General features: G+C 49.0%; 1 protein-coding gene and 1 long non-coding RNA gene across 2 annotated transcripts; both read left to right on the plus strand.

Annotated features, from left to right (window-relative positions):
• Positions 1 to 5,577: 5,577 nt before the first annotated feature.
• On the plus strand, positions 5,578 to 11,543 carry LOC128782286 (uncharacterized). Its single transcript, XM_053932543.1, has 6 exons — positions 5,578 to 5,837; positions 9,562 to 9,792; positions 9,885 to 10,171; positions 10,427 to 10,614; positions 10,763 to 10,883; positions 11,482 to 11,543. Exons 1-6 carry the CDS (start codon positions 5,578 to 5,580, stop codon positions 11,490 to 11,492), a joined length of 1,098 nt encoding a protein of 365 aa, XP_053788518.1. The 3' UTR covers positions 11,493 to 11,543.
• Positions 11,544 to 11,598: 55 nt separating this feature from the next.
• Positions 11,599 to 13,827, plus strand: LOC128782120 (uncharacterized). Its single transcript, XR_008428653.1, has 3 exons — positions 11,599 to 12,077; positions 12,424 to 12,541; positions 12,917 to 13,827. It is a non-coding gene; the product is annotated as an uncharacterized LOC128782120 (long non-coding RNA).
• The last annotated feature ends 2,143 nt before the right edge of the window (positions 13,828 to 15,970 follow it).

Here is a 15,970-nt window from a genome sequence, read left to right on the forward strand (position 1 = left end):
TGCTGACCCTGCCAGCAAGCCATTCCCTTCAGAATTGGACTCGGTGGATCCCTTCCAACACAGAACACTCTGTGATTCTGTGATCACTTCTACAAAGTTTGCTCAGAATGAGTTTCAGCTAGAACACTTGAAATTATTTGCTGAAATTAGAGTTGGTAGATAGTTCTAGTTGGTAAACAATGGAGGGAAAGAACAGCTTCATGTGGTTTTTTTGGGGTGTTGCCCCAATTTTGTGGGTTCCTCCCTCCATTTTGGGATATCGCACCTCCATTTTGGGGGTCTCCACCCAGCGATTTTGGCTTCCACTCCTTCCACTTTGGGGCCCCCTTTAATTTTGTGCACCCCATCCCCATGTTCCACACATGCCCAGCATCCCCAGTGTGCACTGAATGGCCAGCAAGGGACTGGGGAATGCTGGGACCCACAGTGATGTCAGTCATCCCTCCTGGTTACACACAGGACTCCTCGGCCCTTTTTGGGGTGCCCTGGAGTGCCAAGGCCACGGTGAGGAAATGTCTTTGCTGCCATGCTGTGCAGGGTCTTGCTTGGCTCATTATGGCCTCATGTCCTCTGTCTCTCATTGTCCTCTGACAGCGCTTGTGTCCCTGCAGCCCTCTCAAGAGCAGGACTTTGGTGCCAACACCCAAGGCTCCAAACCCACGCGTTGGCTCTGTCCCTATGGTGTCCCCACACGTACTTGATGGACAAGAATACCCCTTAGTTAACTTAATTACTGATACCTGGGCAACAAGATAATGACCCATCACCCTCACTGGTTTGCCCCCTCCTCCCTTCCTTCTTTTTGATGCCGAGGCAATGAGATTATGCTTGAGCTATGCTAAAAGCTGTAGTTATGCAGAAAGAAGTAGTTACTTTGTACCAGGGGATGGGAATGGAGCACTTTCTAGAAGTCAGCAAATTTAGCAGAACAAGCTAACTGCAAAAGGCTAATTAACCACTGGCTATTTGAGCAGACGGTCTTGTAGAGCATGTGCAGAAACAGAGGTAAAGAAGCTGAAGCCCGAGGAAGTCTTCTGAGCCTTTATCCGAAACGACCACCAGAGGCTGACAACCACCTCCTGTAGGCACTGCACATGTGCTACAAGGGCTTACATAATCATGTAATGAGAAATATGTTGCAATATGAAGATTAGAAAAGTATCATGTTCACATTAAGTTAAAAAAGTTTAAAAGCTTGTACTGTGCAAAGAATGGACAAGTGGACCTATTGCCCTCACCCCCGTGGCGTCTGTGGGAATCCGAAAAATCAGAGGGTTTTAGGAAAACTGCAAAAGGCAGGCCTCAGAGACAGCAGAACTGTGGTTAGAGCTGAGCAGTAGCCATAAGATTTGTCAGCAGAAAAGTCATATAAGAAGTAGAAAAGTAAGGGCAAATCAAAGAGTGGTCTGTGTATTAACACTTGGCTAGAACAACTCCCTAAGCTACAGAAAAGTATATCTAGCAAGATATTAGGAAGTTCTAAGCTTAATAATGGAGCTCTGTGCATTGTGTTTTAAGGCTTACAAGCAGGTACAGTATTAAAAATAAACAAGCATTGTTCTAACAAAAGGTACGTGAGTTTACAGTGGTTGGATGGAACTACTGTCAATATGTCAATGCTTTTGCTTTGTGTGATTGGTCAAAAAACTTTTAAAGTAAGTTGTAACATTAAGTTCTTTGTCTGCTGCCAAGGATGTGAGCTGCTGGTGTCTCCCATTGTCCATGTAACCATGTAATGAGACCGATGCTAGAAAATAAACAGCTCGAGACGCGTTCCTCAGCAGTCCCGTCCCGTTCGTGATTTGTACATAGAGCCCCAGATGGCAATAGTATATAGATGTTCAATTACATATATGATAAATTAATATGTATTATTTCATACATTTTGATCTATTTTGATTTCCTCTAGATTTATATATTTTCATTTCATATAGATTTGATATATTCCTCCAACTTGGGAGAGTGAAGATGTACAGCAGTCCAAAACCTTCTGCTCACACAGCAGTCAGCCCCGGGTGTGTGCATGCACACCCACCCACTGTCCGTGCTCTTCTCAGCATCTCAGGGCTGCTGTTTGCACAGAATTGGGATGAATTTAACTCGACAGACCCACGAGTGGGGTGTCCAGCTTGTCGTGAACACTCATGTGGCAAGGCACAACACAGAGCTCTCAAATCACATTATCACAGGTCCTTTCATTCCTGCTGGGCACTGAGGAACTCCTAAAAGCACCAAAGACACAGAAAAGAGGTGGGAAAAATTGGCACCATGCTAGTGCTGGTATCCTCATGGAGGAAAATCTGTTGGGTTTCTTAAGGTCGTAGCTATCTAAAAACTAGGAAAACTGCTCAGCCCCAGTAGCCCAATTGTGAATGGTTTTCTTGACTTGGCAAAATTGGGTTGTTAACAGTGGACTCTGTCCTTGGTTCAAATCACCAGCCCTGACCTGCAGACAAAAGCACCACCACCAGCACAAGCTACATCAGTCAATTTTCTCAAAAAGCTGTGTTAAATTTGTGAGTGGAAAGGAAAACCTGTCAGACCCTGTGGATTAATGACAAGACTCTGAACAACAGTTCCAAAGCAAAGGACAGTAGATTCTCTCCGGGACACTCCTTTGCTCCAGGGCAGCCGGGCTGCCCTGGCTGCCCAGGGCCCTCTGCGCTCCACGGGCTCTGCAGAGCTGCACTGCAGGGAGGCAGCTTCGGGCACCTCAGCCCCTGGGCAGGAGTGACTTCTTGGTCTGGACAGCTGTCTGTGGGCAAATGCAGGGTGCTGGCCTTCTGCTCTTGGCCCTAGCCCGGCCTTGCAGGGCTAATCCTGTTCCCTGTCTCAAATGTGCTAAAGACAGACTTGCTTGTTTCCAGCTCTGCACAGCATTGATTTGCACCACCAAATACTGAAGGACTAAGGCCTGAACAACAGGCCCTGACTGAAGCCTCAACAACAGGACCTGAGCCAAAGCTGCCCTCTAGATGACCTTTCCAGCCAAATGTTCTATGTATCTGCTCCTTAACCAAGTGTTGCTATCAGAAGGATCGATGCATCCATTCATTGGTGAAACATGTCTTCACCTTCTGGCATTAGGAAACCGGATAAGACCACCTCTGGCCTTGGTTCCTCCTTGAGCCCTGGGCAGGCTTGGGGCGAAAACCAAGAGGAGAATGAAATCAGATGTCCCCAGAGCAGAAGCTCTGTCACATTGCTCGTCCAGCGCTATCAAAGCTGGGCTACTCTTACAGCGCTGTCAGAAGCCTCGTGGCTGGCAAAGGTGGAGGCACCTCAGGATTTCCCAGATACATCACCAGATACCCCAAAGGATTGGGCTATCTGGTGATGTATCTTTCTTAATCACTAGAGACAACCTTTTCTAATAATGATGAAGTGCATTGCTTAGCTTTTCCTTTATTCCTTTTTTGAACTTTTGCATTACAGTAAATGGCACTATTCCTTCAGCTGGTGTCTGTGTCTGTGTCTCTGGCCCTCCCCACTATCAAAACAAACACACAGCCAGTTTGGCATGAGACCTGCCTCTCTGCCAGCCCACCTCTTGGAAAATACCCCTGATGGCCATCTCCACAAATGAAATTCCCACTTTGCAGCTTCCTTTTCTGCAGGCAGGTGAGAAAAGGAGGCACTCCCAGCTCTGGACACCTCCAGAAACCAACTGCTTTCAGCAGTCACAACCCTGAAATATCAACCTCCTGCCTTAACCTGCCACTGGGAGCTCCCACCAAGAGGCCTTTTGTCCAAGGATAGCCACAGAAGAGCTTGAGGATGGACCAGTTTGAAACACCACTCCTTCAGAGATTAAACCGCCCTTTATCAAATGAACACACACCAACCTGTCTCACAGGGAAAGCAGGCAGGAAAGAGAAGCTCCATTCTCACAACAGCCAGCTGTTCCAGTTGGAAGATGGAGCCCACAGGCTACTCCACGGTTTGGGAAGAAGCCCTGGGAAATAGCCTGATTTGGGAGCCCAGCAGAGGGAAGTTTCCTAAAGACATGGGAAAGATTCCCTGGAAGCAAAAGATTATGGCAATATTTCTGCAGAAAACAAAAAAAAAAAAAAAAAGAATAACTGAAGCATTTCAAGAAGTTCCCAGACTGAAATTTGTGCCCCCCAATTTGACAGCCCCTAAGTCTATGTGGTGTGTCAGGAAACTCAGGAATGAACCTGCAAGGCTTGGATAAACATCGTTGGTGTCCATCCCCCAGAGCACAAGCAGCTCCCCAACAAGACTTCAAGACTAAAGGACAAAGCTTCCCCCTCCAGCTCTCCACAGCAACTCTAGGGAGTCTCTCTCCATTGCAAGATCTCCTTTTTCAGGCTACAGTGACAAGAGTTTGCTGTAGGAGGCGTTCACATTGGAACTCGCCCCAGATGGGGAGAAGGAGAGGTGATTCCTGAGGAAAGAAAAGTGCAACACCCTCTGGGAAGACACCAGCGTGAGTTCACTACAACTGGAGGCCATTACTTGCTGCCTGGAAACCAGGCAAGAAAACGGTACTCCATAGTGTGGGGCTCATAGAGCACGTATTTGTTTATTCAGCACCAGCCGTGAGGGGGACAGCTCCACCACAAACTCACTTGCCCATTCTTCACACAGCAGTACTTTTACACTTTTTTTATTTAATATGCACATTATACTTTCCTAACCTTCCTCTTGTAACATATTTTCTAATTACACAATTACAAAAGCCCTTGTAGCACATGTGCGGTTTCTACACGAGGTGGTCATCAGCCTCCTGCTGGTCATTTTGGATGAAGGCTCAGAAGGCTTCCTCGGGCTTGAATGTTTTTACCTCTGTTTCTGCACATGCTCTACAACATTGTCGGCACAAATAATCAGTGGTTAGCTTTTGCCGTTAGCTTGTTCTGCTAAATTTGCTGATTTCTAGAAAGCACTTCATTCCCATCCCCTGGTACAAAGGAACTACTTCTTTCTGCATAGCTACAGCTTTTAGCATAGCTCAAGCATTACCTCCTTGCCTCAGCACCTAAAAGAAGAGAAGTAGGAGGGGGCAAACAAGGGAGGGGGATGGGGCAACATTATCTTGTTGTCCAGGCATTACAATCCCTTGGGTAAAGCAACATAAATCCGTGGGGCAGCAGTATGGTTTTGATGACCATGCTGACAAAATTGCTGCCCCTTTTTGCTGCTGTTGCTGACTCCAAATCACGAGAAATGTGCCAACTCTGCCGAAGACAGACAGAGATGTTGAGATAAAACCAGGTAGTTTGCTGAAAAGGCGGTCAAAAGGATGTTTTCTAATCCCCCCTTTTCATTCTTTCCCCGGACAAAACAGAGCAATGTCCTTTCCCTCTGTCACAGATGGTGACCCAGGCACGGGATGCAGCGTGGGGACAGGGCCCGTCACTGCTCCCAGTGCGTTCACCGGGAGCTTCCTCTGCCCTGCCCAGCCGTGCTGTGCCATGCTGTGCCGTGCAGTGCGGAGCCCGGCCAGCCCCGGGAGCCCCCCCGGCCGCGCTGTGCCCGCAGCCCCGGCTCTGCCGCACTCGTCCCCGCCGAGCCACGGCCGTTGAGCTGCGGCCGTTGTGGCGACAGTCGGCGATGGGCACCACGGCGGAGCTGCCGCTGCCCGCCGGGCTCAGCGCCAGCACCTTCCCCGCCAAGCTGTGGCGCCTGGTGAACAGCCCCCGCGTCCGCTCCGTGCGCTGGGACAGCCGGGCCCGGGGACTGCTCATTGACCGCTCCCTCTTTGAGCGGGAGCTGCTCAGCCCGGGCGACGCCCAGGGGTCGGCCTCGCACACCTTCAGGGCCACGCAGTTCCGCAGCTTCGTGCGCCAGCTCTACCGCTACTGTTATGAACAGTTTCCAGGTGTTCCCAGAGACGCGGGCAGGGCCTTCCTAGTTCCCATGGCAACACTAAAAAAACTACTAACTCTAGCTAAGTACCAATATTGAAATGCTAATTAGCTAATTGCTCTGTTTGTTTTCTCTAAACTACCTGGAGATAACTGGCCTCCCACCCCTCCACGCTGCCATTCTGGGACTAACATGCAAATAAAAACCCCTTAGGATCATGGGAGTATTTTTAGGAGATAAAAAGGAGTATAAATCAAAAACTGAACACAATAGAGAAGTCTAGACAAATGCCCTAGCTAAGGAAGAGGGAAACACATACCCTGATTGACTTTTAACTGTCGCCATCACCTAAGAAAGAGCAGACTATATTAGGCTCTGAGAAGCAGGGAGAGAGGGACAGAGAGCCCTGGTGCTGCCACCACAGAAGGAGCGGGGACAGCTGTTGTTCTGGACTTCAGCAACAGACTCTGCACGCCACGCCTCCTCATCCTCGGGCCACGGGTGTGCCACAAGGAAAGAAGAAAGGACAGCTGCTGCTCTGGATTCCAGTGACAGACTCTGCACACCTCCTTTTTAAAAAAAAAAAAAAAACCTGAGAGGACCTTGATATAGAACAACTATCTTATGCAGCTTGCTGCCTGGAGAAGTCTATAAATAATGAGACTGCGAATATGCAAGTTACAAAGAAATAGAGAGGAAGACAAAGGTAATAGAGAGGGGGAGACTAGAAAAATAAAGGAATGGGACCCCCTCGATTGCCTGCCCCCTTCTGCTCCTGTTACTTCCCCAACAGTTTCCCCAGTTGGTCCTTCAGCCCCTCCTATTGAGTCCCTGATTCCTTTCCCCCGTTTTCCCACCTCTGTTTCATCGTCCCTTCCCTTAGTTTCCTCAACCATCTCCCCAACTCCCTCTTCCCCTTCTCCAGCTGGAGTTTCCTTGCTTCCTCCCACTTGGGAGCTGAGGCCACCCTTGCCCAGGGTTGGTTCACCACCTGGCATGCCCCCTGGCCTCCAGTGTCTGTCTCCACTACTATTTCCCTGCCTGGTGTCTTAGAAAAAGGGCCGTATTGTAGCACCCAATCCAAAGCACCAAGGGTGGAGGGGCTCTTTCCCCTTAGAGGGGTTCCTATGGGTAGAACAGCTGGGGGAGTTGGGTTTGTGGATGCACCTTTGGCAGCTTCCGAAGTCCGGGGATTAGGGAAAGAGCTAAGAAATTTAGTGGAAGACCCCATTGGAATATCTAGCCAGTTGGACCAATTTCTAGGGCTGAGTATTTGTACCTGGGGAGACCTGAGCTATTCTAAGCATTCTGTTCTTTCTGAGAAAGGTCCAGATGATCTGAGCGGCAGGGGTGAAGATATGGGAAAGAGAGGGTGGATTGGGGCCCCCAGGGAACCAGGGGATGCCCTTGGTGGACCCCAACTGGAGTCCCAGCCAACAAGAAGGTAGGCAAAACATGAGAGACTATAGGGCCCTCATGATAAGAGGGATCAAAGTGTATCCCTAGGGGAAGCAACACGAAACTGGCCTTTGATGGTACTCAGGAGAAGGATGAGACCCCGGCAATTTGGCTTAACCAACTAAAACGAAATTTCCAGTTATATTCAAATATAGACCCAGATAGCCCAGAGGGTCAAGTCCTCTTAAAGGTCTAGTTTGTCACCAAATCCTGACCCGATATTAGACAAAAACCAGAAAAGATAGAGGACTGGCAAGAAAAGAACATGAATGAGTTGCTCAAAGAAGCCCTAAGAATGTATTTAAGTGGGAAAGATAAAAAAAAAGCCAATAGCCTACCTCTCAAAACTACTAGACCCAGTAGCCAGAGGATGGCCAACTTGCCTGCAAGTAATCGCAGCAGCTATCCTGATAAAAGAAGCCCAAAAGTTGATCCTGCAAGGGAAAATTAAAGTACAAACATTTACTAGTGATCGTGGATCACCTCACTCACTGGCTGGAGGCTTTCCTAACCAAAAAGGAAACTGCGCAGGAAGTTGCAAGAATATTCTTAGAAAACATCATACCACGATATGGGCTAGTCAATAACATTGACTTGGACCAAGGTCCACATTTTGTCGCTCAAACTTTACATCAAGTAACAAAAGCTCTGGGGATAAGGTGGAGATTGCACACCCCATGGTATCCTCAAAGCTCTAGAAGAGTGGAAAGGATGAACAGAACTCTTAAAAATGTGTTAACTAAATTAATTGAAGAAACAAAGATGAATTGGCTCAGGTGTTTACCTCTCGCTCTCTTGCGCATCAGAACCAGACCTCGGTCCGACATAGGGGTCTCTCCCTATGAAATAATATTTGGACTCCCTTTTTTAAATCACCCCTTTCAGTACAGCAGATTATCTGGAAGGGGAGGCAGCAACTCAGAAATATTTAGAGGTCATAGGAAAATCCCTAGAAGGCCTCCGAAAGAAGGGGTATCTCTTTCAAACTTCCCCTCTGGACGCCAATGTCCACATCAGTCCTGGGGATTGGGTGTTGATAAAGACCTGGTACACTACCACTCCATTAACCCCCAAATTTGAAGGACCTTTCCAGGTACTACTCACCACACACACTGCGGTACGGACCCAAGAAAAAGGCTGGACCCAGGTCACTAGAGTTAAAGGACCAGTGCCACCCCCAGACGCCAGACCAGACCCAACAGTGTCACCCGCCTCCTCTTGTGCATGGACAGTAATTAAGAAACCAGAGGACTTAAAATTAACTTTAAAGAAGACTTGCTAGAGGCTGATATACAGTAAGGTGTTAATAACTGTTTCTGAGTTAAAGTACCATAGTAAAGGTTTAAGTACTTGGTAATTGTTTAATAAGACTAAGTGTCCTTTAGCCAAAGGAATTAACTGAAAAAATTTTAATTAGCATATTATTAAGTCTTACTTGGTTTCTAAAGGACATGAGAATTACCTACCATCAGACATGAGTAAAAGCATACAAAAGCCAAAAGTAGTTAGCCCTCAAAAGCCAAAGACTGTGAGTTGATGCGGGCTTAAGCCCAATCAAAGAAATAGAGGAGGGATTTGTAATGAACAGTTTCCAGGTGTTCCCCAGAGATGCGGGCAGGGCCTTCCTAGTTCCCATGGCAACACTAAAAAAACTACTAACTCTAGCTAAGTACCGATATTGAAATGCTAATTAGCTAATTGCTCTGTTTGTTTTCTCTAAACTACCTGGAGATAACTGGCCTCCCACCCCTCCAAGCTGCCATTCTGGGACTAACATGCAAATAAAAACCCCTTAGGATCATGGGAGTATTTTTAGGAGATAAAAAGGAGTATAAATCAAAAACTGAACACAATAGAGGAGTCTAGACAAATGCCCTAGCTGAGGAAGAGGGAAACACATCCCCTGATTGACTTTTAACCGTCGCCATCACCTAAGAAAGAACAGACTATATTAGGCTCTGAGAAGCAGGGAGAGAGGGACAGAGAGCCCTGGTGCTGCCACCACAGAAGGAGCGGGGACAGCTGTTGTTCTGGACTTCAGCAACAGACTCTGCACGCCACGCCTCCTCATCCTCGGGCCACCGGTGTGCCACAAGGAAAAGAAGAAAGGACAGCTGCTGCTCTGGACTCCAGTGACAGACTCTGCACACCTTTTGGCTGCCTGGGAAAGCTACGACCGCGGGGGCGAGCTCTGCGTCGAGCCCCCTGCCCAGCTGATCTTTTTAATAAAGAGCTGAACATTAATAAAGGCATAAGCCCTGTTCATTTCAGCTACGGCTTCCACAAGGTGCCGGGCTGGGTTGGCTCAGCTGCGCCGGGCGATGCCGGGGCCTGGCTCCACTACAGCAACCCCTGCTTTCGCCGCGACCGCCCCGACCACCTGCTCCGCATCAGGCGCCGGAGCGCGGCCAACAGGCAGCGGCCGGCGGCGGGGCAGGAGGGCCGCAGGCGCCCGCCCTGCGGCTCCCAGCAGCTCCCCGGGGCACGGCCGCTGCCGGACGGGTGGGACGGGCGCAGTCGCTTCCAGCCGCTCTCCAGGGAGCGGCCAACGCTGCCACCCGGCGCCCGCCCTGCAGCTTCCTCCTGCTGCACAGGGACCGGCCGGTGCCAGCCCGGCGGGAGGGGCCGAGCCGCTTCCGGGAGCTGTATGGGGAGCAGCCGCTGCCCGCCGAGCGGGAGGTGCTACGGGTCCCGCCCTGCGAGTTGCTCGCTTTCCACGGGGAGCCGCTGCTGCCGCTCGGGCGGGAGGGGCCCCGCAGCCGCTTCCAGGAGCTCTGCGGGGGGCAGCTGCCTCCGATCGACCGGGAGGTGCTCAGGATCCCGCCCTGCAGCTTCCAGCATCTCCACAGGGAGCAGCAGCCCCCAGCCTACGACCCACGAGGTAGGAAAAGAGTTGTAGCCTTTGGAAAATCCAAAAGGTCATGAGAAGTGACCATTTGAAGTATTTTTCCACAAGGCTCTGTCATTCTCGGCCCGAAATTGTCAAGCCTATTAAGAAGGGGCACCTAGAAAGCCAAAAGATTCTCTGCCTGCTTTTCCTGCATGCTTTCTGTGATGTTTGATCCAAGGCAGCAACAGAGATCTGTGTCCCAGAGCCACGTTGTGGAGCGTGACCAATGTGTTTGGATTCTTGCAGCCACCTCAGACACTTCAGCCCCCAGCGCTCCATCTAGCAGTGCAGGCTGTGCAGCATCGATGGCCTCCAGCTCAGCCTGGAATGCACCTGAGGAAAAGGAATGGCCACCGGTGGATCTTGGCTTTGCTGTAGAGCAAATGATCCAGGAGATCAGGAGATCCCTGCCTGAAAGGTCTCCCTCTGCTCAGGTAACCTATTGGAGGGGAATGGAAGAGGCTGGGCTGAGAGCTTTTGAACGTTGTTACATGGAGAAGGAGAGTAACTGTATCCTTGATGTGATTCCAACAAAATACTGAATGATCTTTAGTTTTCTTTTTTTTCTCTTGTTCTTTCAAGGGCAATATTAATGTTGCCCCTGAGTCTTCAGGAGGGGAGCCTGTGAACCGGGCTGCAGCAGAGGAAACTTCATCAGGCACGGAGAGCTGCGGGAACAGTTCCCCAGAGCCCGAGGAGCTTGGTAAGGACAAAGCCCCCATTGGTTTAGAGAGGTGTGAGACGGCTGCTCTGAGCCTGCCTCTGGCAGGAAGGGAGATGAGAAGAGTTGAGTTCTTGTCTGCAGGGTTGGTGCTTCCTGGTGCCTTTAGTTCAAAGGCACATGAACAACCTCCCTGAGCTCTGCCCTCCATGCTTCTCCAGAGGCTCTGACACGGAGTCCTCTGCTGTGGCAAGAGAGCAGGGAATAAACCTGACCTTGTGGGGGTTGTGCCACCAAGCTGGGTGTCCCAGTTTGGTTCATAACTCAGCCCCCAGCAGCCTTCAGCCATTTCAGTGAGCGCTGTGGTCTCTCTGTCACTGGGACTGTCTGTGTTTCAAGCTCTCGTGGGTGCCATTTGCACTGTGGGTGCTGAGACTTTATCAGGATACTTAAATACTTTACACAGCTCAGTTTTGAACACTTGGAAGGATCCCTGTTCTTTAAAGAGCAGGCTTCAAATTGCCAAGCGAGAGTCTGCCTTTCAGGCCGTCTTTTAAAGTCCCTGATAGAAGGACAATTGGCGCTCAAGGGACACTTGCACAAGGGCCAGTATTGACTCAGTGTTCCCTTTGCTTCCCAGATCCCGTGTGATCAGCTTCTCCAGGAGGGCTGCCCTTTGTGGCAGGAAGAGACAGAGGGAGAGCCTGTGACCACTGGGCAGGTGGAATTCCTCTATCTCTAGTTATAGATATATATAGTTATATTTATTGATCTATGTAGTTGTGTTTATAGATTTATGTAGTTATATTTATCTATCTATATAGACAGAGATTTGTATAGTTAATTTATTTTTAGTTTTAGGTGTATATATTTATATTTTTAGATGTGCAGTTATAGTTATAGATGTCCATAGTTGCATTTATACATGTGTATAATTACATTTACATATATATAGTTACATTTATAGATAGGCATATTTATATTGATATATGGGGGTTTAGTTACATAGATTGATATCTGTATAGGTATAGGGCTGTTTTTAACCTCTTCCCCTGCTCTGCTTCCTCCCTCACCTCTTGCTTTTCCCCCTGTGCCCCCTCTGTCCCCTCTCCCTGTGCTGGGTCCGAGCTGGCGGCCGGGCCGGGTGGAGCAGCAGTTCCAGCCCCGGGTGTCCCTGGAGCGGTGGGAGCTGCCGGTGGCCCCAGGCACTGTCCCCTGAGGAGCTGCTGCAGGACGGTGAGACTGAGGGGGCTGAGGGGGCGGTGACGCTGAAGGGACGGTGACCCTGAGGTGCTGCTGGGGCTGAGGGGTGTGGGACAGCCCAGGGTGATGGTGGCGCTGAGGTGACGGGGAAGTGGCCCAGGCCGAGGGGGTGGCGGGTCTAGGGGAACGGGATGGGTCAGAAGGGACTGATGGGGTGAGAGGACTGTGAGGGGCTGAAGAAACTGAAGGGGGCTGGGGGTTTGCCGAGAGCATGGCGGGGCTGAGGGGATGGAGGGGCCAGCAGGGAGCACAGAGGGCTCCGGGACTGCAGCTCTGCCAGGCCTTGGAACCAATTCCAGGGCCTCCGCTTTTGCCACAGCTGCAGTGAAGACCTAGAGGACAGCCGGAGACTGACGGGAGCCAGCAGGGAGAAGCTGAAGGCCAGCAGCAAGAGCAGGGAACGGGGACCTGCTGCTGCCACGCTGGAGAGAGCCCGGGTGAGGCCACAGGGCCGGGGAGGCAGGGTGGGGCTGAGGGTGGCGTGGGCTGTGGCCGTGGGCGCTGTCCAGCGGGGCAGGAGCGGGCCCTGCCCGTGCTGGGGCTGCTCAGCGCAGCTGCCCCGGCCGGCACAGGGGCTGTCCTTGGGCAAGGCGGCTGTGCCGGCAGGGCCCGGGAGCCGTGCCGGCTGTGCCGGGCTGCCGGGGCTGCGGGACAGTCCCGCCGCGGCCGCGCTCCCGCAGCCTGGCCCGCTCGGCTGCTTTTTCTTTCTAACCCTCTGGGGAGGCTCCGAGATCTTCTCTTCCCTGATGCAAGTGCAGCTGCTGCCAAGGGAAACGTCCCCGTACTGACTCAGTGTTCCTTTTGCTTCCCAGCTGTGCCATCTGCTGTCCCTGTCCAGGAGAGCTGCTCTGCACAGGAGGAAGAGACCGAGGGAGAGGCTTTGAAGATGGGGCAGCTGAGATCCCTCTGCTTGCAGTTCTGTTTAGAGATACATGGACTTGCACATAGACAGTGATAATTACATAGATATTTACATATGGATGTTGCCATTTGTATGGGTTTTTTTCTATATGTCTGTTGTACTATTTATGGGTGTATGCTCTGTATATATTTGTATATATATATACATATATGTTTGTGATTACATATATGTGTATATATGTATCTAAGTATACAGGTATGTTGTTTCATCTGTGTTTAGTTCTATTTCCTATGTATGCAGTTTTGTTGCTATTTATGTCTATTGATGCAGTCATAGATCTATGGATCTTTAAATAGGTACATTGGTATTTGTATTGGTAGATGTGTCTATTTTCATACCTTCATATGTATATTGATCCATTTCCGTGTGTAATTATTTTTACGTATGTATCCAGATGTATAGCTGTATATTTGTATTGCTGTACAAATATCCATTTGTATGGATATTTATCTTGGCACAGTGATATTTGTAAATTCTATATCTCTTTATATATATATATGTTCTATATCTCTTTATATATATATATATATATATGTTCTATATCTCTTTATATATATATTGTATATAATATGTAATATTTAATCTATATTTACGTCTATTGTTATATATGTGTTTATATATATGTGTGTGTATATATGTATTTAGTTCTATTTGCACATGTATGGCGATCTATAGTTGTATAATTCTCTCAGTTGAGTTCTTGGTACAAGGTTGCTTGGGGAGGGAATGCATATTTCTATATTTCTATATGGGCTGTTTGCTTGTAGGATTATGTAATAAATTAAGTTGTTAAACACTTAATTGATCTTTGTGTATAGTGAGTTGTTGTAGAGGTTGGCAATAAATTAAGTTTTGTTAACTGAAGTTGGTATTTGTATATTTTTTTTTGTTTGGTTGGTTTTGTATATTTTTACCTAGACTGGTTATAATAATCTAATAAATTCCTGTTTTTAACCGTAAGTGAGATTTGTATAGTTCTGTATTGTCAGTGTGGGTGTAGCACTTTGCAATAAATCACATTTTCCAACTGAAATGGATTCTCATGTATTTGTCGGTCAGCAGTGCGGCTGTAGCAATCTGCAGGAAATGCCATTTGTCAACTGCAATGGGTGTTTTGTGATTTGTGCTACCCAAAGCCGTGAGCAGATGTAAATGCTGGAGGATTTTGGCCATGAAAATCCCTGGCCATGCCCAGGACTTGCACTCGGGCTGGGGAAGGGAAGCGCAGATTTGGGATGGCAGCAGAGCTACACGTTGGCTCAGAACTCGCTGCAGAGGCCTGCTGAGGAAACTCCGGGGCTCCACTGAGAGTAGAACTCCAAGCAGGAGCTACCAGGGATGACAAATCCAACCCCATCTCAGGGGCCAGCTCTTTAGGCAGCGTTCCAAGTGTCCCTCTGAAGCTCATCCTGGAGACCAGAAGCCAACAGGGATCCTGAGCCAGCTCCGCTGCCTTTGGCAGCACTTTGGCAAATGAGCTGCAGCAAGGGGGAGGCAACAGTGACTGTGACTGATGCAGGCTGGGGATGAAGGAAGGGCCGTGGACACAAGCGCTGAGATGCTCCAAAATCCAGGACAACTGGGAAGCAACAAGGTCTCACAAGCACTAAAATGATGGAAGCCCTCTGTGTGAAGTGCCCTGAAGGAACTGCCAGGGGAGTTGCTGGTAGGATCAACAGTAGCAGAAGGCAGCAGGATCTGCTTATTTTACTGGGTCTGTTTCAGGACACAGGCTCTGATGGCCCCTGCTCCCAGAAAGCCTCTGCCCATGGAGGCTGCAGGGAAAAAGCAATACCACTGCAAAGAGAGGCTTTGCAGTTCAAGTCCACTGCCCTTGTGTTTAGGGGATGAATGACTGCAGTGCCAAAGCGCAGCAGCTGGGCTGCAGGGCCCCTCATAGCTGTGTGTCTTGCAGGTGCATCTGAGATGCCCATGATGCAAGACGTGCAAGGACAAAGTGACCTGATTGTATTTTTAGCACAGCAACTCCTGGATCTGATGGCACACCTCCCCACCAGCCAGGGCCAGGCCTTGGCCAGAGCCCAGGCCAGGGCTGGGAGGAGTTTCCCCCAAAATACCCAACAGAAGCCTGTATTCATGTCAGTTGGGAAAGTTTCCTAAAATTATATATTTCTTGCAGATAACTACACAAGCTTATACAGAGCTGGCATGTCTTTGTAGTCTATTTTTAGCTAAATACTGATGGGGTTAAGACCCCAGGATCTATCTTGTAGGTCAACTGTGGCTCAGGCTTGCAGCTCAGGCCTCAGCACATCAGACACTGAATTTAGAGAACATGTTGATAAAGGCTGTCACTTCTTTACTTCTTTTAGCCCAATACTTCTAGTCCTGATAAATTAGAATTCTTTCCGTACATTCTGGCAAACAGACCATCTAACATTTTCATTGTTTCTAAGTGTTAAAATTATATCCACCGAGAGTCACTTCCAAAATGAGCTTGAAATAAGCTTTTATTTTAAAACAAAACTAAGACTTTTTTCTTGCTAAGGGAGAACAGGAGTTTCCAAAACTCCTCCGTGAAACTAATACAAATTGTTTGAAGTATCCATTTCCTGCCAGGAGCAGAGGGATGCCAACCTGGGCAGAGTTCACACAAAGCTCATTTCAGTAGAAAGGTGATACAAGAGTGACTGGGGATGGACAGAGGGGCTTTGCAGCTCTGCTGGGGCTGCAAAGTTCAGGCTGCTGTTCACAGCTGTAAAAGGAACTCCTGCTGCTGTAGGAAAGCTATTTGAAGATGAAGACAGCTTATTCATGAGCCAGGTCCTGGCGTCATGAAGAAGCATCTGTACCCCAAAATCTACCAGCAGCATTACCACATCATTCCTTAGCCAACTTGCTGCCAGAACCTGTAATCCCAGGAGCAATTTCCAGGGAAAGGGGAGAGGGTTCTACTCTCATTCCTTCTAACAGCTCTTACACC

The sequence above is a fragment of the Vidua chalybeata genome, chromosome Z (assembly GCF_026979565.1).
Source record: "Vidua chalybeata isolate OUT-0048 chromosome Z, bVidCha1 merged haplotype, whole genome shotgun sequence".
In the NCBI taxonomy this organism is placed as follows: Eukaryota; Metazoa; Chordata; class Aves; order Passeriformes; family Viduidae; genus Vidua; species Vidua chalybeata.